This window comes from Mesitornis unicolor, unplaced genomic scaffold (assembly GCF_000695765.1).
Source record: "Mesitornis unicolor isolate BGI_N332 unplaced genomic scaffold, ASM69576v1 scaffold20913, whole genome shotgun sequence".
Lineage (NCBI taxonomy): Eukaryota > Metazoa > Chordata > Aves > Mesitornithiformes > Mesitornithidae > Mesitornis > Mesitornis unicolor.
In genome coordinates this window covers 12,902-33,009 of record NW_010175600.1, presented here as the reverse complement: position 1 = coordinate 33,009, position 20,108 = coordinate 12,902, and the positions used below count along the sequence as shown (strand labels likewise).

Sequence of the window (20,108 nt, the reverse complement as noted above, 5' to 3'; positions counted from 1 at the left end):
CCTTTGAACCTGGAAAAGAGATGCTTTGGGGTTTGGGAATTTGGGCCATGGCTATGGCAGTTTTCAGTCTCTGGCTTCTTCCATTTCACAGGGAAGCCGCAGGTGCTGACGAGCCCCTGGCACACACCTTCTCTGCATTATATGACTTCAAGATAGGTTAATGTGACCCAACATACATTTCATTCTTTATAAGCATCTTCTTTGATTTTAGTTTTTAATTTATGATGCTCTGTGGGCATCCTTACAGACTAATTATTCTTATTACTCTTACAGAACAATACACCTGCTTTGGGATTTTAATTTGGTTTTTAAGCCTAGTAAATTGTGCTGAATTGCCTCTGCCCATCAGGGAGGCACCCACCGTATTTCAGATTTGTGTATAAACATCTTAAGTTCTATTCAAATAGCAAAATACTTTATAATGTCTTGTGTTTCAAAGGGTCTCAGTGAAACACTTTCTAAGTGTTTCACATAGGGCACATCTGTCCTATGGACACTACTGTTCTTTTGATGGGAATAATGCTGGAAGTTTCCTTGAAAAAAATCAAGCTTGTATAGGCTGATTTAGCCGGAGTGGCCATCTCACCAAGATGTATGTCCTTTCACATAAGGGAAGTGCTGAATTTAAAAACAAACCAAAGCAAATTTAAATGTTGTTAATAATAATAAATAACTATGATAATTAATTGATAATAATAATTTATATTAATAGTAATAAAGCACTGGATATTCTACAGAAAATGTGCCTCTGGGATAGGTAAATTTTATCCTCCCTTTGTGCTGGCCATCACCCTCGCAAGTCAGCATTTGCCAGTGACCATCCTTGAAGTGCTGGGAGAAAATAAAAGATGTTTAGGACTTAATTCCATTAAGTTTGTCATTCAGAATGAGACAGCATTGAGGTCCCAGAACTAACCAAGACTGCCTCATCGGACTGGGCTTTCAGTGGAAAATGCTCTTTTTGGAAAATCAGAATTTCCTACAAGACCATTTTACTATTAGTACTTTTTTAATCTTCGTAATCAAAAGGGTGGCTCCCAAACACACACCCGTCTGCAGAAAATCCCTTAACTGCAAGTTTTTGTCATATTGAGAATTTGTCAATTTGAGAATTCCCTAACACACAAACCCTCAACTGCATTCTTCTAAACCTTCCCTCTAAGGTGTGCTGAGATACCTGTAAGTGCGTCTTCCACCCCCTAAATCCCATGGGCATCTGTATTATAAAATCCTGCATCCAGAGGGCGTCTGTTTAGAGAAGCGGAGGGAGAGCTCCTCTTTCCTATAACCAAAGAGGCAGCTCTGCTCCCAGGGGCTCCCTCCAGCTCCAAGGTCCTTTTGTGCAGACACAATGGAGGTTGCAGCAGGAAACCTCTCCTTTGTGAAGGCCAATCCTGCAGAGAGTATTAAATTGGCATTTTACTCTTTGGTATACATTTGCATAGGGGAAGCAGGGTGGCAGTTGGGTATTTAAATCTTGTTTTCAATTATAAGCATTTCATTGTTGAATGTTGCTGGTTTATTAAGTGATAATTAAATATGAATGATCGTGCAGTCATCCTGCCAAAGAGGCTGTAGCTGAACGAAACCAATTCCTCTTGTCTTGCTGAATGGCTTTGGAGGTGATCTATTTGCTGTCCCTTATGTTTGCTGTCCTATTGTTTTGGTACTGCTAGCTTCAAAATAGCAAACTAGGCAAGTAATTACGGACATAAATCAGAGCAGGGATCAGTGTGAGGTCAGGACTGCTTTGCTCGTAGCCCAGCTTTACTCAGCTGCCCTTTGTTGAATAACAGAGAAGTAGATTGCTGTTAATTTTGTTTAAAAGTTATTTTATTAGTGATGAAATGCATATTTTGACAAAGTTTGACCCCTTGTGTGCTTTCAAGCAGAGGTTGAGCAACCTCACCATGCCTGAAGCGGAGCCTCCTCTCTCAGCAGTGCAATGCATGAAGGGCTAGTGGCCAGGCTGGACACCATTGTCGGCATCCGATGTGCCATGGTTGGGGTCTGATACGCCACAGTTAGTGGCACACAACACAGGCAGGCTGCAGCTCACAGAGGAACATCTCCCTGGGGTGACCACAGTGGCTCTGTTTAAAAACTCAGCAAGTTAAGTAAGATACAGCTGTAGATATTTTGCCGAAGCGAATCAGCAAAGCAAATGTGTTTTCAGTGAAGCAAATGGCCCTGGCCCTTAATCTGTGCATCTTATTCTTGTGGGGTGTTTATAAATGTGAAGAGGTGCTCAGTAGGAGTCAACTGCTGAAAAATGGATGCAACCACGCGTTACAGTCTTCAGATGGTACTAGCTAAAAAATAGTCAGTCTTTCTTGAAGAAGGGTTGTAACCAAGCACTGCTCACCTTTCATCATACCAGGAGCACCAGTGTTCTGGACAAAAATGAGCAGGAATGGGTGGGGTCTTGTGGGCAGTCTGGGGGAGCAAGTTCATGTCTGTGGTGCTTCTACACACTCGTCATCCAGGGCCAAGGGCACTTTGCAGTATTAGGACACAAATAGGGCCACCACCACTGCACTACATGGCATCTGTGATTGGCATCCCAAAGCCGTGTTTGTGCACAGTGGTTTGCTGGATGCTGTGTAGATGTCGTTAAGCATTATTTTTACCTCTTCGCCAAGTCCCTTTTACACTAAGTTAACCAAGAGACAATCTCCAGTGGCAATTCTGCTACCCAGGAACATACTGTTTTATAAAAAATACAATCCCAGTGCCTGGTAAACCATATGCTACTTTCCATTCCAACAGTTTGTTAAAATAACATGTAGAAGTGACCACTGAATGATTTTCATTTAGCTTACCCGTACCCTGTAAGTCAGATTCAGCCCACCAGTTTGGCTTGATGCAGACAACTGAATAATAATAATTGAAAAATAAGTAGTGGTTTTAAACGTGTTCTGCTGAACACCCATCTCCTAAACCAGGCTTCTTAAGAGTGTCTTGGGGTTGCATGCCAAAGCTCAGCTTTTTATGTACACCAAATTTAACCCCTCTTTGTTTATTAATTTCTATGTGTCTTGTTGTAAATATTTATTGAGATTTTTTTTTCTAGCAATGGATTGTTCTGAGGTACGTGACTGAAGAACATCGCTACAGGTATTCCTGGGTGAATCATAGGCTTTTTTTTTCTTTCTTGGTCGGATACTAAATGAAAATCAGCATTTAATCAAAGCAATTTTTTATTCCCAGACTATTGTTAGGGGAAATAAGCCTCGAAAAGATACTTCAATCAACGGCCTGCTGGAAGAGTTCGACAATATCTCGGTGACACGATCCAATTCCCTTCGGAAGGAAAGTCCTCCCACCCACCACCAAGGAAACGCAAACCATGTGCCGAGGCACCAGGAGGAAAATGGTTATATCACATATTCCCAGTACTCCAGTGAGTCAGACACTACAACAGACTATGTTGTGGAAAAATATCGGGACAAGACTCTCTATGGGGAAGAGTTAGACAGGTATTACAAAGGGAGCTATGCTGCCAAGCAGAACGGGCATATGATGAAGGTGACTTCCCGGGACATATATTATTCGGAAGTGGTGCCCCTGCAGTCAGACCTCTCCAGGTTCCTCCCAGATTACCACGCACACCTGGAAACAAAGCCCAAGCCACTGGAATATGGCGGCCTAAAGCTGGAGTATCAGCGGATTCCCAGCGGATCCTCCCTGGACTATAGAGATCCCTTTCCTTACACCCCGTCCCGAGCGTCAGTGCAGAGTGAGTGCCCCAAGGAGAGGCTGGAGTACAGCGACAGCGACTGGGGACATGGCCTGGGCAAGGATGACTATGACAAGAGGCCGAAGTCATCCTACGTGGATCCAGCGAGCCCTCAGCCAGCGATGAGGCAGAGGTCTAGATCAGGGTCGGGTCTGCAGGAGCCAGCCATGCCCTACGGAGCAAGTGCTTTTAAAGCACACCAGCAAGGACACTCCTACAGCTCCTACACCTACCCTCGCTTGTCCGAAACCGCAGCAGGCATCCCCAAGGTAATGTGACATCCCTGGTGACAACGCTGCCCAACACAGGAGCACAAAAAATTAAGTGTGTGCTAAAAATTAAGGGCAAGGAGCCATGCTTGGGCATGCAATGCCAAACGTCCCTGGGAGCTGTGTGGCTGCCACTTGGTAGGTGTGAAAACCCACCCACTTTACTCAGGTATCTGAAAATGGAAGTCAGGGACCAGAGGGTTTAAGATATTTATTAAAAGGCAAGTTTGGAGATGCCCAGCTTCCAGGGGTTTTACTTGGGATTCCCAATAACCTCAAGATCTTTGGTAGTGTTTGTAGCATTAGGAGTTCATATGCCTGTGCAGATCTCAGCGGGTGGTGAGAAGCTGGTCTGGTTTGTGTATCAGATACTTTTGTATTTGAATTGTTGCTGTGAAAGGCCAAAAAACTCCGTGGTTTAGTATTTATATTGTATTTATGCTGTATTTGTATTACAAGGTTTATTAACCCTTTTCTACTAGTGAGAGTAGGGGTTTATGCCTCTCCACTTTGTTTTTAAGCAGTGAAATTCAATGAGAGCAGCTTATCTCACCCACAACATTTTAGATGTACTTAAAAAAAAGTGTTAAGGTGCCAAAAAACATTTCAACCATGATATCTATAAGCAGGCCCTCTGCACAGATTTGTGGCCTGCTCTGCCTTTTCTGAGTCACATGAGGAATATTGCCTATACAAGCTGTCCTACCCTACTTGCAATAGTTTTTACTGTAACTATTTGTTCAGTTAAGAGAATAAAGCTTTTCTTACATACATACCTATGACCTGCTCAAACATCTAATATTCTGCAAGAGATATTTTTTCTTCAGTGTAGATTGCACTGAACATTACTGAGTTCCCCTAGCAACAGGCACCAAGATGATAGGTCATTGATGATGAGAGTTCTGCTCTGCTTTCTCAGGTTTTGGCTCCTTTGCTGATCCTGGTGTGCAGAGTTACAATCAGTACCCCACGGTAAAGGGAGAGCGATGTATTTTAATTCCACATTGTATTAAAGCACAGAGTTGGGCTTTGGAGGTCGCAGAAAAATGGTAGGGGGAGTAGAAAAGTTACCAGATCTCTTTTTATGCCTTTCCCAAGCTTGGGGTGTGGTGGGAGGGATATGTGTGGGCAGTTAAATGTGCACCAGAGTGTGGCCTGGAATGGACTATCTGCCATTTCCTTCATTGAAAGCAATGATTTTGTCACAGTTTAGAAAGGAGAAGGACAAATCCAGTAATTCATAGACTCTCTTATGCCTGCTTCTGCCAGTTTTACAGCATTCAATAGGGCAGAAGACAGAGGTATATTTTACAAGACTCCAGACACTTTGAAAAATATCCCATTAAAATGCAGAAACAACTTTTATATATTATAAAAAAAGCCTCCATGCAAGATTCATGTGCGCTATTCCTCTCCTCAGAGCACTGAAAACACTCCTACAGCCTTGGTGTATTGAAACTTGATGATTCACTGTTAAATGCAGCAGTTTCAATTCCCAGACCTGTCCACAACTCCTGGAAGTGAATAGCAGTTTCTTGTCTTGGATGATTGCTGAATTCTTCTTTTCAAGGAGGAATTAGTAAGATAATGGTTCATCAAATGGGCTTACTAAATGAGAATCAGGTCTCAAATCAGATATTTTACAAATAAGATTGGCTTTAAAGTGTAATTAAAAGGGGGAAGAAAGTAAGCAGTGTAAAAGTCTGCAGGCAGATATGTATGGCTTCAAAGTGCTTTTAACAGAGATGTGCGTTCTGACTTGTAAATGTGAAGAGCAGACTTCAGTATTATTTGCAGGTGATAGATGTCAGATAAATCAAATGGCTGCTCGTTTCATCATCAGTGATTTCAGAGGTATTATGTCAGAGGACTTCCACTGCACTGGGCTTGGCTGCTGCTGTGCAGTGGGACCACAGAGGTGCAGGAAGCTGGAGGCTCAGATTTGGTTCCCTCCAATCCACCCGCGTGTTGCCCACCTGCTCTCCTACTCCTGCAGACTGACTCCAGTAACACTGGCACAGGGTCCCAACATTTGCCGTGTTACCTTCACGACACAGAGATTATGTCCCACTTTTTTTGATGGATTCTCCTCAAGATTGTCAAACTGGTCCCACCAGGTCTCATTATTTTGGACACTCTGTACTGCATGTTTTCTTTTTACCCTCCTGTTCATCACAGGCAGCTCTCTTAACTTCTTGCACCAGATCCTGTTATTTCAAAGCTCCTTTCCCTGTCATTTTTCGGTAGCAGCTTTCCGTGACCCTCTCCTGTCCCTCCTCCAAGGGGCCATGATCTCTGCTCTCCCCTCGGTTAACACGTACTTCTGTAACATAGTAGAGGTCTCTCTCTGATCTGGACCTCCGTTTTCCTGCTGTGTTTTGCAGACATTCTGTGCTGAGAGGACATTTCCAGCCTGGTGAAGGCAGAGACAAGCCTTTACCATCACAAACTCTCCTTTTTCCCTGTTTTCTCATTCACGTTCCAGTAGCTTTCTGCAAGCACTGCCTGTCACCTCCATGCGTGGAACAGGGAGTCTTGGAGATTTCCACCGGCAAAGCACCAGAGAGTAACGTTTCCCCATGTGATTTACAGACCAACCTTTCTACACCTTTTACTTTGGCAAACTGAAACTTAATCAATCAGAAATCCATTTTACATTCGCCCAGAGGTGAGCCCATCTCACCAGGGACTCACTGCATCCCCGGGAGCATATGGGCTCTGGCTGCAGGGCTGCAGCTGCCACCTCTGCCGCAGTCCCACTGCAGAGCGTGTGGGGATGCCTGCTCAGCTGAGAGGCTGCCCAAGCAGCCTACCTCGCAGGAAAGGTCCCCCTTACGAACAAGCAGGTGTTTCCACCGTGGGTGATACAAAATGGGCATCGCAGTCATCAGAGTGGAAACCAAAATGAGTTTAAACACGGTGTTACATCCACCTTTTAACAGCGAAAAGACCTGACTGCCAACGTGGCCACATGTGGATGTGGGTAATGCTGCGAGCTGGAGAAGTGACCCAGCCTGCAGCAGTACTGCCTTGCACTGCGGCTCTGTGATGGATGTTGTGTCAGAGCTTCGGCTGCTCCTTTGACCTGGTCTTGAATGAATGCAGGACTGTTTTCTTCTTTCCTTTGTGATATTTAAAGAATTTCCTTTCAGTAGGTAACTGCATTCAGTAGCAGAAATAGAATTATTAGTGGAATAAAGTGCGGTCGATTTTGCCGTGATGTGAAACACTGCGTCACGACACAGTCTCAGAGGAAAGGTTCAACCGATTTACTCATTATTGCTCCTGATTTTTTGTAAGATTTCATAGGATTCAGGACGTGAATGGGTTTACATTGTACTGCAATGCTAACCTCAGAAAGCTTTCACAAATTCTTGGCAAGAACATCAAACCCCTGAATTTTAATTTTAAAGTTTCACTTTTGCCAATGTGTTAAGTCTAGGACGTGCTCAGAAATATGAGGTATGGGTGAAGCCTCAAATAGTTCATTAGTGTGCATTTATCCAGCTTGAATTTCTAGACGAGACTTTCCCCATCTCAGTAGTTAAAAGAAAATGGTGTATTTACAGCCAGAGCAATAATTTATGTGTCCCTATGTACACAGATATATAGGACAGGGCTAGATTGCATTCCCCTCCCTCTGCCAAACCATCTGAGCACTTTCCCGTGTTAATTAGTTTGGCAGATGTAATGTCCTTCACAAAATTCATGGTGTCTCTGACCCCCTTCCATTTTATGGCTACCCCTGCCTGATAGAGTAAGGGAAATTATGTCTCTAATTATGTGGATGTTTTGCTTAAACAAAATCAGCATCCTAGGAGGGGTCTGTACGACACTGTTCAGTGCGCGCTGGATGCTCCATGCGGCTGGTAGCTGTCCGCATGCAAGTCTCAGATGGAAGCAGACTCCAGCTTCACGTTTCCAAGGGAAGTCTCAGCAGCCCCTCTGGAGAGGCATTCCCTCTTCCCTGCTAAACCTCAGGCGAAATGAAAAGACAAGCACGCCTGGCTCACACATGAGGTAGGAAAGAGCTGATATAATACTGCATTTGGAGGCTTTTCTCCCCGCACCAAGGCGACTCCAGCTGGAGACTCCTCCTCGCTGTGCAGCAGCCCACAGTGATAAATTGATGCTGCGGCAGATTTTTTTCCTTTTTTTTTTGCAGTCTTAGCATAAAACGGTCAAATGATGTTCCACCGCAGAATTCAATTTCACAGTTCAGTTGGGTCCTTGATTACACTGCCAAATTCAGATTAATGTGCATTTAACTAACATGGATCAGGGACTCCTGGCTGGCAGCCAGCAGTAATAGTAGCAACCATGAGCTGTGTAGAGTTTGCTGCTCTGTCCACCCCTGTGCACCGCCACTGAAATTGATTGATTAAATGAACTCATTTCCATAATTATTTGTAATTGTGATACATCATGAGCCTGTGTCGAACCACCCCCCTGCCCCCAGATGCTCCACACGTCATCAGGAGTTACATGTGTTGTATCATAAATGTTGAGATGCTCTTTTCTGGGGGAAAAAAACCCGTGGTTTTGTTTTGGGTGGGCTTTTTTTGTCTTGCATCTTTTTTGTTTTTTTTAGTTTGGATAGAAGCAAACTATTATGTTTGTGAATGTGAAGTATTCATTTGCTTTCAGTGTAAGAAGCTTAGAAAACCTTGCAAAATGAAAGAAAGGAGCCTGCAAATGAACAAGGCCTCCCATCAGGATAATTTCCTCTGCGATTGTCTCTGATTTCAGATGAAAATTAGCAGTTTCGTGACACTGCAGTTAAGTAGTGTGTCACTGTAGAAAATAGTTTAAGAAATGGTAAATTGAATTAGGCTCCTCGTCATACTCATGCATGCAGTCACTCAAACAGCAGCCAGTAGCAGGGCAAGGCGGGAGATGACGGGGATTTCAGGGAACCACGACATCTGAAAAAAGAGGTTGGGTCATCCCTGAATTGCTGAAGAAATGCGTAAGAAAAGACTAAGGTCTGAGAGTCAAAACCCAAGAACCGGTATTTGAAAGAAAAGACACAAAGTGGAATTTGCCAAAGGGCTGCTGGTTGTGAAAGGGATGAGTTCTTGGAGGAAATGGCCCAGAGAGCCTTCAGGGCACTGCAGATACAGAGCAAACACACTTTTTGGAGCATACCCTTTCATTAAACAAAGATGATTGTATCTACAAACTGGAATCTGGAGAGAAAAATGGACCTGTGATGCACAAAAGGTCTTTTGGTCTTCTCTAGCCTCATTTTAGTGCTGATGAGAGCACAGATATCTCTTTTCAGATACGGGGCAGCAGGGTCACGTTGAGAAGAATAGGTGCATGCAGGAACACATCATGCTGACACCCTGTAGAGAAGGAACTGAGTGGTGAGGGCTGGATGTACAGCAAGACAGCTGTCTGTTCGTCCTTGTTCACTCCTCTGCTTTTGCCTTGCAGGTGGATTATGATCGAGCGCAGCTGGTTGTTAGCCCACCGCTCTCTGGATCAGACACCTACCCCAGGGGCCCAGTAAAGCTACCTCAAAGTCAGAGCAAAGTCAGCTATTCAGGCAGCAGCTACCAGTACCCTCTGGTCTATCACAAAGCATCCCACTATCACCAGCCGTCTCTCCAGCCCAGCTCTCCCTATATTTCCACTGCTTCCTATCCCAGCTCCCCAAGTGTCACGTCAAGTGCTTATCCTCCGCCCAGCTGGGGATCCTCCTCAGACCAGCAGCCCTCCAGGGTGTCCCACGAACAGTTCAGAGCTGCCCTCCAGCTTGTGGTCAGCCCCGGTGACCCCCGGGAGTACCTGGACAACTTCATTAAGATTGGAGAGGGCTCCACAGGGATTGTCTGCATCGCCACTGAGAAGCACACGGGAAAGCAAGTTGCTGTGAAGAAGATGGATCTCAGGAAACAGCAGAGAAGGGAGCTGCTCTTTAATGAGGTATGTGGTTTTGGGTGGTGCAACGGGTTTTGCAGGTGGTGGGTTCAACAGGAGACGTGGGCCAAATGGCAACCTCAAGCACCAAATTAATGTGTTTGTAAAAGAGGTGGTGAGACCCACACACATCGGTGCTGTATAGTGTATAACCAGTCCAGTTTCAAATGAGTAGTGCCTCCTCCTGGCTTTAAACCTGTAACTTGGTGGAAGGTCACAGAAAAAAGCTAAGAAATTTATCAGCTGGTCCATGCAGCATATCAGGTGCACAGACATAGCCTGGTTGCCTTTTTCTGATCATTTTATTGTACAGTTTATTCTTCTGAGATGGAGGATCCAAACTAGCCTGACTATTCAAGAAGCACATGCACCATATTCTGGCGTATACATGCTTTTTCTTTCCTCCCTCCTTCCTCTCCTAGCCATTAGCAGTCCCTTTGCTTTCTTGATGGTTACCTAGCAAACTGCTGTCAGTTCTTTTTTCATGGAACCGTCTGACTTCATTCCCCCATCCCCTTTCCTGCATGGTAGCAGCCAGTTCAGAGCCCATGACTGCTTATGGAAGATTGTTTTCCCCACGTACATTATTTTAAATTTAAGAACACTGGTTTTCTTTTGCCATTTTTTCACCCAGTTGTCTGATCCGTGAGTTCCCTCTCCCATTTTTATTCTTCTTGCTCCCGTAAAGATGCTAGTGGTGGGTGGTTTCCATTCCCTTTTTGAGATCACTTGTGATTATGCTGATCAACACCAGACTCACTGCCAGTCCCCACAGAGACCTCTCGTGAGAATCAACCTCCTTCTTCAATCATTTGTTTCCTGTATTTTAACTATAAGAGCACAACAGACTGGTTTCTTCAAAACCTTTAAAAACTTAACATTTTTTAATTAAAATACTAGTTTTTAAAAAACTTCACACAGTTCTTCTTTGCACAGTCCCTGATGATACTGGGTATTTTGGCTTTATTTTGTCTCTACTGGAAGACTTTACTGAATTGTGTAGTGGTAGCTCTAACAGAATATCTCTTGAGTGGGAACATCTTGAAGCAGGTCCTACGTGCTGTGCGGGACCAAGCTGCTTCCCTGACACGCTCCAGTCACTCCTGTCTGCTGAATATTTCCTTTCAGTGGTGCTGAAATTCCTCCATCTACAGACAGATAATGAAGCCTTCCTTGGCTGTTTCCTCTCCCAATCACCTTTCTGACATCCCTCAATACCATGTGGTCATGATTGCCGCCTTGGCTGGGCTGCTGTTACTGTGATCCCAATTCTGTACAGTCCCTGTTAGGTGTGGGATTTGAGTCATCTTATGAATATCCCCTGTATTACCAGCATTCCATTAAAATTCTGTGCAAAGTACTATTTGATGCATGACAAAGAGGACTTTGATGGGTTGAACGACTGATAGGGTCAAAAAAAAAAATCTGTTGTACTGAAAGCAAATGGCAATAAAAAAGCAATGAAATAAACAGTCCTGTTCCTGCAGTCTGAAAAAAATGCCAGTCATCTACCACTTACAATTTAGCAACTAAAGAGTCTTCCTTCTTCCTAATGCATTTACGATGGCTGTTATTTTTATGTAAATATATTGATTTTGTTTATGTGTTGGCAGAAGGATTAGGGAGGGTATGATTCATAGCAGAACCATTACTAAGCACAGAAAGAAAAAGAAGGTCAAAACAAGTGCCAGATAATGCTTATAGCAATTCACATATCGTCTTTTTCTTCCTCACAGGTTGTAATCATGAGAGATTACCATCATGAAAATGTGGTTGACATGTACAACAGTTACCTTGTTGGTGATGAGCTGTGGGTCGTGATGGAGTTTCTGGAGGGCGGTGCTTTGACAGATATAGTGACTCACACGAGGTGGGTTGGGTATGCTGTGCTGAGGATCAGCAGCCTAAATCCTACGGTGTAGGCTGGACAGGGGGAGACGCCACAGCTTTCCTCTGAGGGTGCCTTTGAACTGTGCCCTCCAAACCAAACCTCATGCTGAGGGAAGCTGAGTACCTCCTGGCTCTGTATATGCATTTTTATAGATATATTTATTGCTGTATGTTTGTAATACATACAAAATACATACATACAAATAATAAAAATACATACATACAATTTACATACATGGAATTTATATATACATACATATATATGTATGTATTTGTATAGCTATATATACACATATGTATGTATATACACACACATATGCATACTGTAGCATGCTTGCTTTACCAGCATAAATAAGCCAGTGCAGATGAATTCTTGTCAGTACTGGTGTTTTTTAAATAGAAGGGAAAGAAATATCTGAAAAGGCTTGCTGGTAGACAGGCATTTGCCAGCGCTTTAGGAGGTAATTTAGCAGCGATGTGACTTGTATCCAGTACTTCATAAAATGTCAAAAAAGATCTTCTTTTCCCTGTTTGGTGATCTGTACTGTTGTTTTTGCTGTCATAACTACGTCATTTCTAAGGTGATTTCTCTTCATACTCATAACCCACCTAACCACGCTGTCAGACGTGTTAACTGCAAACTAAGCCTAGAACATAATAGGAAAGGTATTTTTTATATCAGAATATTTGTGCTTATGGTAGAGCTTGTTCCCATAGTTCAGTTAATAGATATGTGCTTTTAAAGAAGCCAATTCACTAGGACAAAAGCTGTAGTGTATGGAACTGCTTTTCCTCTTCAAAGTGGAGACATTAGATTTTACAGCCCTCTTTACATCTGCTCTTCACTCATCTTTTCTCGATAAGCAGGATAAAATGAGATAGGGAAGAGGAATTCTTTATTTAATTTCTTCCTCTTGAATAAAAAAAATAAAAATTTCCACACCAAACCAGTGGGAGAGTATTTAGGTGAGCAAGAAGAAAAGCAAGGAACAGTAAATTAGAAAATTTGTCTTCTCTCATAGTTTAATAGTGCTCTTAGATCATACCAAAGCAGTGTTGTAACACAGGTATTTTATTTTTCAGTGTTGCCTTAGCTGATGCACTGAAATAAATCACAATATTCCAAGTCATTTGTTAACTTCTGCTCCCTAAAACATTAAAAGCTCTATCTTAGATATTTCTGACGGGAGTTTAACAGCAAACAGATGTTCCCAGGACACCACTTCTTAAGAGCTATCATCTGTTTTTTTATTCAAAATAGTCTTTCCTCAATCTTCTGGATTTTTTTTTTTACCTTGCATGACCTTCCCTCAAAGATTCTGCTAAAATACTGCAAATGGCACACAAAGTGAAAGCAGAAATCTCCACGGGTATTTTTCTGCTTGTATCATAGAGATGCTGGGGTCATCCAGCAATGGGGTAGCAGTGTCAGGGTACATCACCCATCCTGGCTATCACCATCACGCTGTGGCAGACAGCTTCTTCCACAATGCCTTTTGCACATGTGCACAGAAATGAGGATTCTTGCTGAGCTTTTTTTCTATTGAAATACCCTGAATATTTTTGTAGATGGCATAAAAACAAAGGAAGTGCTCTCAGAGAGCTACAGCCAGGGCCTGATGTTTTGTCTGATCAATTAAGAGTTTTTTTTTCTTCTCATATTTACGACATGCCTGTTTCCATCCCAGTGATTTGCCCCCTCCTTGGCAAGTAGTGAGTTTATTGTAAATAAGGCATTTCTGTTACTTCCCTGAGGGAAACAGGCTCTCTCTAACATACTACATCACTCTGCTGCTTAGTGCTGCAGGGAGCCTTATCCAGACCTTGTTGCAGAGTTGTTCCGCACCCCTCATCTCCCTTTTCGACAGAGATAGGACTAGAGAGTTGCCCCAGAGAGCCTGGTTGTCTGCATACTGACTTGAGGAGATACTTGCGCTTCTTCGCTCCAGCTCCCCTTTCCCACTGTCTTCACTGACGCTCAGCTCATTTTTCCACCTTGCTGTTTCAGGATGAATGAGGAGCAGATAGCGACCGTCTGCCTGTCTGTCCTGAGAGCCCTGTCCTATTTGCACAACCAAGGCGTCATCCACCGTGACATCAAAAGCGACTCCATCCTTCTCACAAGCGACGGGAGGGTGAGCGCACAACATTTCCCCTGCCATCTCTTGGGGCTGGCACGAAAATAGCTATGCATATTCAAAGTGACACTGACTTTAAAAAAAAAGCCAGGCACATGAAACCAAGGGATACAACCTGTGAGTAACTTGTTAGGGAGCTGAATCAGAAAACCACAAGCCTGGCCTGACCAGTGATTGACATCTGCACTGTATGCCGAGTCCCTTGGGGGAAACAGAGCTGCCAAAAGGCAGTGGCAGAAGTAACTGAGCCATGTGGATGTTGTTCAGGTGATGGGAGACTTTCTTTTATGCTCCACCACTTCTACTCTGATGCCTCTCAAAAGTATTTTCTTTTTACTACACTTAGTTATCCTTTAGTTAGCAAGTTTTTACACATTTTCTCTGTTTTCCCAAGCTAGTTAGGAGGCTAACATCAATCTATATGAATAGGAAATACTCTGCTTTACTGCTGAAACACTCCCCTGATGGTGAGATTATCTTTTACCATAGGTACACTTATAAGATGCTTGCTAATACCTGTCCCACGCTTCTGTTTACTTGGATGGGATGCTGCTGTCAAGGAATTGGTCTTTCTTTGTGCTGTTAGTGAGTCGTTCGAGAGGGAGAGAAAATGCTGCATATGACCAGCTCAGTAAGAAAATAAAGTTTGCACACAAAAAGAATTACTATGTCAGCCATGTTTAGTCCCAAAGAAATTGTTATTCCTGTACAAGAAGAAAGGTGGGTTTGTGCTGTGGTATTTCAGAGCATACACAGCAGAAAAACATGAGGTGTCTAAAACTTGGGGCACCCAAATGTTTAGGCAGAGGGAAGACAATCACTTTGAGAGACCCTAATTTCTGCTTGAGTTAGATATTAGTTTCTATCTCACCTTGCAGCTCCATTGGGATGGCTTGAGTAAAAAAACAGTGCACACAACCAGTGAGTCCCATAAGCAGGGCTTTAAGGGCTGCTTCACTGGCATCACACACCTGTCTAAAGAAAGGCTGACTTAGAGGGTTAGACTGAGCCCAAGAGCACCCCATCCAGCTGGAACCAAACTGAGATCTCCTTCAGAAGGTAAAACTCTTGGCTTCCCAGGCCTGGTCTGATTCCCTAATCAAAGACTCACCTTTATAATTTGATTCCCACTTCAACAAGGGAGAGGGATTTTCTTCCTGCAGCGGTCACAGGCTGCTCCTGTTAATCCTGTTGGGGGAAGAAAATTCCACACATGTAGGAGTATTTCAGTTGCAATTTCAATCCATATTGCTGAAATAGCATCTGATCTGCTCTCGGGATCTGCATACAGTGCCTCATTATACTCATTACTCCAGTACTTATTATCTGCATTGCAGATTTCCTCATGGCTGTGTTGTGCAATTATCTTTTTTTAGAAAATCGTCTTCTTTTATGTACTCGAATGAGCAATAGATATGCAAAACCTCTTGTGCTCCTACAAAAGAAGATTGCACTCTGCTTCCAAAATATGCATTATTTCTTCCATTCTTCATCCCGAAAACTGAAAAAAATACATTTAGCACTGAGAACTTGGCTATTACTGGCTTTGTTTTAGAAATACCAACAATCATTTCGTAATTCTGTTAAAAATAATACCCGTAGTTTTAAAAAAGTAATGTCTATACTGAATCCAAAAGAAAACAAATCATTGCTGATAATGAAATGCTGGTCTACACAATGCAGAGATTTATGAAACTTCCCACTTCAGTTGTCCCGGGGCTGTTAGGGCTTATTTCGTATCCCCAGGCACCACCTAATTACGTATGTGGCATATGGACTTTGGACATGGGTGATGGTTGCAGTGCGTGGTGTATAGCTGGTGATGATGGGGGTTAGCCTAATGTCCAGGAAAACCCTTATTGTAGCTTCCATGTCTCCAAATAAATACTTGGAGGTGGGGGTGGTGGGTCAGGGGGGAGAACTCAACAAACACAACAAAAACCTTTAGCCTTAAGGAACAAGCTGTTTCTGGAAGAAGGTGATGCTACCGACATTCAGACCAGTTTTGGTTGGGGGTTGGAGGAGTTTTCACCTTGGCGTTGCACAGCAACAGGGAGGGAGAGATGATAATTTTCCATAATATTTGTTGTAAAAAAAAAAACCTGGCATAAAAATATGAGCAGGCACATGATGCAACAAGAGCTTCTCTCCAGAGTGCTTGTGTATCCCATTATTTCTATTTCAGGTCACTGCCACAGCTACTCAAGGACAGTACTGTCTTTAATTCCCGAGTCCCAAGCAAAGTGGGCAGGTGCCCTTTTATCTCTTGCAACCATTTTGGAAGAATTTTCCCTGCCTTCCTCAAATTAGCTCCCTTGCTACATAAAGAAGACAGTTGCTTTAGTGATGATAGTTCACAGTGTGAGGTCCTGGTCTTGAAAAATCATTGGCAGTGGGTATTGCTTTCTGAGAGTGTTAGCTCATGCTCTCTGTGGTAGAAGAAAAGAGGGTGAATAATACTTGTTTAATGTGTTTTCTGGCAAACTCACAGATCATATATCTGATACAAATAATAGGAGTGATGTGTGTCACTTGCAAGATGTAAACTATTAAATATTAGTATACATATGTAGACCACAAACATGGGGTTTATATGTATGCAATAGCAGATTCACTATAAAATACTGTTACATCAGATTCTTTTTGCTTTGCTTCTATTTTTTAAATATTACAAGCTATTTATCACCTCTGCTTCTTTTGCTGGTGGAGAGACAATGAGCTATGACAGGCACTCAGTTATGAGCACCCTTGCCATTCTCGCCTACTTCTTTTCCTTGCCTTGGTTTTAATTAGCCACGCATTCCCCAGGCTGTATCACCATCTCCAGCCATGCTTCCAAAATTGCAGTGCTGTCCCATCCCAGGCAAATGCTGCAGCTCCCTCCCCGTGCCCCCAGCAGCAGCTGGAGACATGTCTCAGAGGCATGTGTGTCTGGGAGGAATTTGCCTTGTTATTCAAGAGGGGATTTTTCTTTGCTTTTCAGATAAAATTGTCTGACTTTGGGTTCTGCGCCCAAGTGTCAAAGGAGGTCCCCAGAAGGAAGTCACTGGTTGGAACACCGTATTGGATGGCGCCAGAGGTGATATCCCGCCTGCCCTACGGCACCGAGGTGAGTGCAGCGGGGCACCATGCGCACCCAGAGCGGCTGTTTTCCCTCTGCATGGTGCCTCGGTCGACCCCATCGAGCCCAGCGAAACATACAGTTCAAATGCATTTACACAGATATGCTAAATAGCAGCAATTATGTTTGCCCCAGAGTGCTACATCGTGCCTTGTTTTAAAGTATTTCTCCCAGAAGTGTGGTTAAATAACTCTGTTCAGAGCACTAAACAATGCAGTGCCTCTACGTATTTTAGCTTAGGGTGTTGTATTAAAGGAAACTGGGATCTTTTTTACATTGTGAAAGGCCCTTGGATGACCTTTATTTTAAGCCCAAAGGCTGGAGCTGCAGTTACAGGTGTCTATACCTGCATATGCCAGCCAGCAGCCAAATCTCATACCTGTCCTGCACAGCCAGGTCACATCAATATTTTCACAGCTGTGCAGGCAGAGATCCACTCTGCCTTCAGCCAGCTAAAGCCTGAGATCCCTTTCCTCCAGAGGAGTGCTGGCAAACATGCAGGCATGGGCCTGTAGGGACCCAAACACAGGAGCCACCCTCTGTCTCCACATCAGCTCATTCCTTGTACTCAAGCTCTCATTAATGGAGGTTTGAGGGAAACAGACTATTCTATATCTGTGGTAACTATTTGAAGCACTGCTGAATGCCCTGAAGAAGAGGCAGTTTGCAAGTTTTTCTTGGAGCCCTTTGGATGAGACCAGGAAGAGGCTGTAAGTGGGAATTCGGCAGCTCTGCAGTGCCCTACCCATCCCTTAGGAAGCTCTGAGTCACAGCACTTCTGCACTGCCAGCCTGGAAAGAGCAATCCCTTCTCCCGCACTCAGCCGTGACAGTGACTCATGCCTCCCCAGTCAGGGACACGGCTGCAGTTTCTCCTCTACATGGTGATGAGAGTTATCTTCTGCTTGATAGTGCCTATAGTAATACCTGTAGGGGGGGAAACACAAGCCAGATATAGATACACACACACATATATTTTTATACACACACACACACACACACAGAGGAGGGGAAATGAGCCATGGCCTGAGATGGGAGATACTGCATTTTCACATCCTGCAGCAGGGACCAGTCTGGCACAGGCAGGAGAGCACCCGCCCAAGAGCCAGAGCACCCTGCAGGCAGCAGCATTCACCCAGGACACGCGGCATTGTAGGAGACATTTCAGGGATAATAACATCAGCTATTATTAGCCCATTAATAACACTGAAGGGATTATAAAGTGTCTGAACTTACAGCTACATTAGGTTTCCCACCAGAAAGAAGAAGGAAGGAAAAAAAGAAGATTTGAGCTGGAGGAGACTGTTGGCAAAAGAGTAAAAGCGGTATGAACTGGCCTTGGCTGTATTTGGGCTGGCAAATGATGGGAATTACAGTCATCAGAGGACTGGGATTCTGGAGCAGCACTGCAGCAGGCCAAGATGGGAGAAAAAAAAAAAAAAAAAAAAGGGTTTGGTGATTTTTTTTTTATTGAAGCTGGAGCTGAATCATTCTCCAAAGGGATTATATAGTGTGTTACCTGAGATCGCTGGAAATGGGCCTGGGTGTAGTAAGTACTTGCGTTTGCCTTGCAGTCTCAGGTGGAGTTCCTGTAGTCTTTAATGTTCAGGGGAAATAAAGTGATTTCACAGCAGCATTGTCCTCTGCGTTCCCACTACCTGCACCTTTCTGTAGCAGCACAGAGCCACCCTGGGGTAAATATTCAGTGAGTGCAGATCAGCACAGCTGAAATGCAGCTCAGTAGGGTGCAGCCGGCCTCTCAAACTAGTGCACCTTACCAGTGCTTCCAGTGGACATAACTTGGCTGCAGTTTGAAAGTAATTTCTTATTTTATTTCTTCAATGCACTTAAATGCTCAGAAGGTAAAAATAGTTGTTGGCTGGTTAAAGGAGAAAGACTTATAGCGATAGCTGTCCAGAGCTGTTGAACCTGTCACCCCATTCTCTGCACTGCCAGCAGTGTTTATGAAGGGGCTCTGTGTTACAGGTGGATGTCTGGTCCCTGGGCATCATGGTGATAGAGATGATAGACGGTGAACCTCCCTACTTCAACGAGCCACCGCTGCAGGCCATGCGCCGAATCCGGGACAACTTACCACCCCGGGTGAAGGACATGCACAAGGTCAGACATTCCATAAGTGCTGAGGGTCTTGCACATACAACAGTGTAATAACATCAGAGCCATACGCTTGCCTGCCCAAATTGCATCTTTAGGTACCACCTTGAGCAGTGGGTCCTACACAGGACTCGTGTGGGGAGGACATGAGGCCAAAGCCATCAGCAAACCATAGACTTTTTTTGTGCCCTGTCCTGGCTTTGCTTTTGCAGCAAGTGACAGAGAAGGGAGCTGGGCAGAGCCTCAGGCTCCCTGTACTTCCCAGTCTGTCCAAAGACTAGGGCAAGTCAGCACATGAGACCTGCTGCAAATGGGTTGGAACATCCAATGTCCAGTGCCAAAGCCTTTGGGTATTTCTCATTTTGGGCGTGCTTCTAGAAGCCAGACCTGAGCCCTCAGCATATGTTACTGCTTTTCTTACCCACCGCAAGCAAAGCTGTGCGGTGCGTGCTGGTCTCCACCCCACTGGTATCCCAGTACTTTCCGTATTAATGGCCCATAGAAGACGCACGGCCCTTCAGCTCACTACATCTGTTGCCATAGGAGTGCTCCATGTATCCTTTGTTTTCCCAAGAAAAGCAGGGTGCACAGAGCCAGCGCAGGCTGGAAGCAGGTGTCTTTGTCCGCCCCTAACACCAATGCGATGTTGCAGGTCTCCTCGGTCCTCCGGGGCTTCTTGGACTCAATGCTGGTGCGGGAGCCCTCACAGAGAGCCACGGCACTGGAACTCCTGAGACACCCGTTTCTCAAACTGGCTGGGCCGCCTTCTTGCATCGTGCCCCTCATGAGGCAGCACAGGCACCGCTGAAGCCGGTGACTTTTTGGGAGGAGGTTGGAGCAGAGTCCGAATAACGGCTGCGCAAGAATCCCAGCAGTTGTGTGGGAGCAGTGGGCAGGGAAGAGCAAAACCTT

General features: G+C 44.3%; 1 protein-coding gene across 1 annotated transcript in view; it reads left to right on the top strand.

Annotated features, from left to right (window-relative positions):
- The window catches only part of PAK7 (p21 protein (Cdc42/Rac)-activated kinase 7), a 39,341-nt gene extending 19,337 nt beyond the window's left edge, over positions 1-20,004 (top strand). Inside the window, exons 2-8 of the mRNA XM_010181458.1 lie at positions 3,211-4,008; positions 9,448-9,939; positions 11,670-11,803; positions 13,832-13,958; positions 16,945-17,070; positions 19,068-19,202; positions 19,849-20,004. Coding sequence (XP_010179760.1) covers positions 3,211-4,008; positions 9,448-9,939; positions 11,670-11,803; positions 13,832-13,958; positions 16,945-17,070; positions 19,068-19,202; positions 19,849-20,004 — 1,968 coding nt within the window. The remainder of the gene's footprint in view (positions 1-3,210; positions 4,009-9,447; positions 9,940-11,669; positions 11,804-13,831; positions 13,959-16,944; positions 17,071-19,067; positions 19,203-19,848) is intronic.
- Positions 20,005-20,108: the final 104 nt, after the last annotated feature.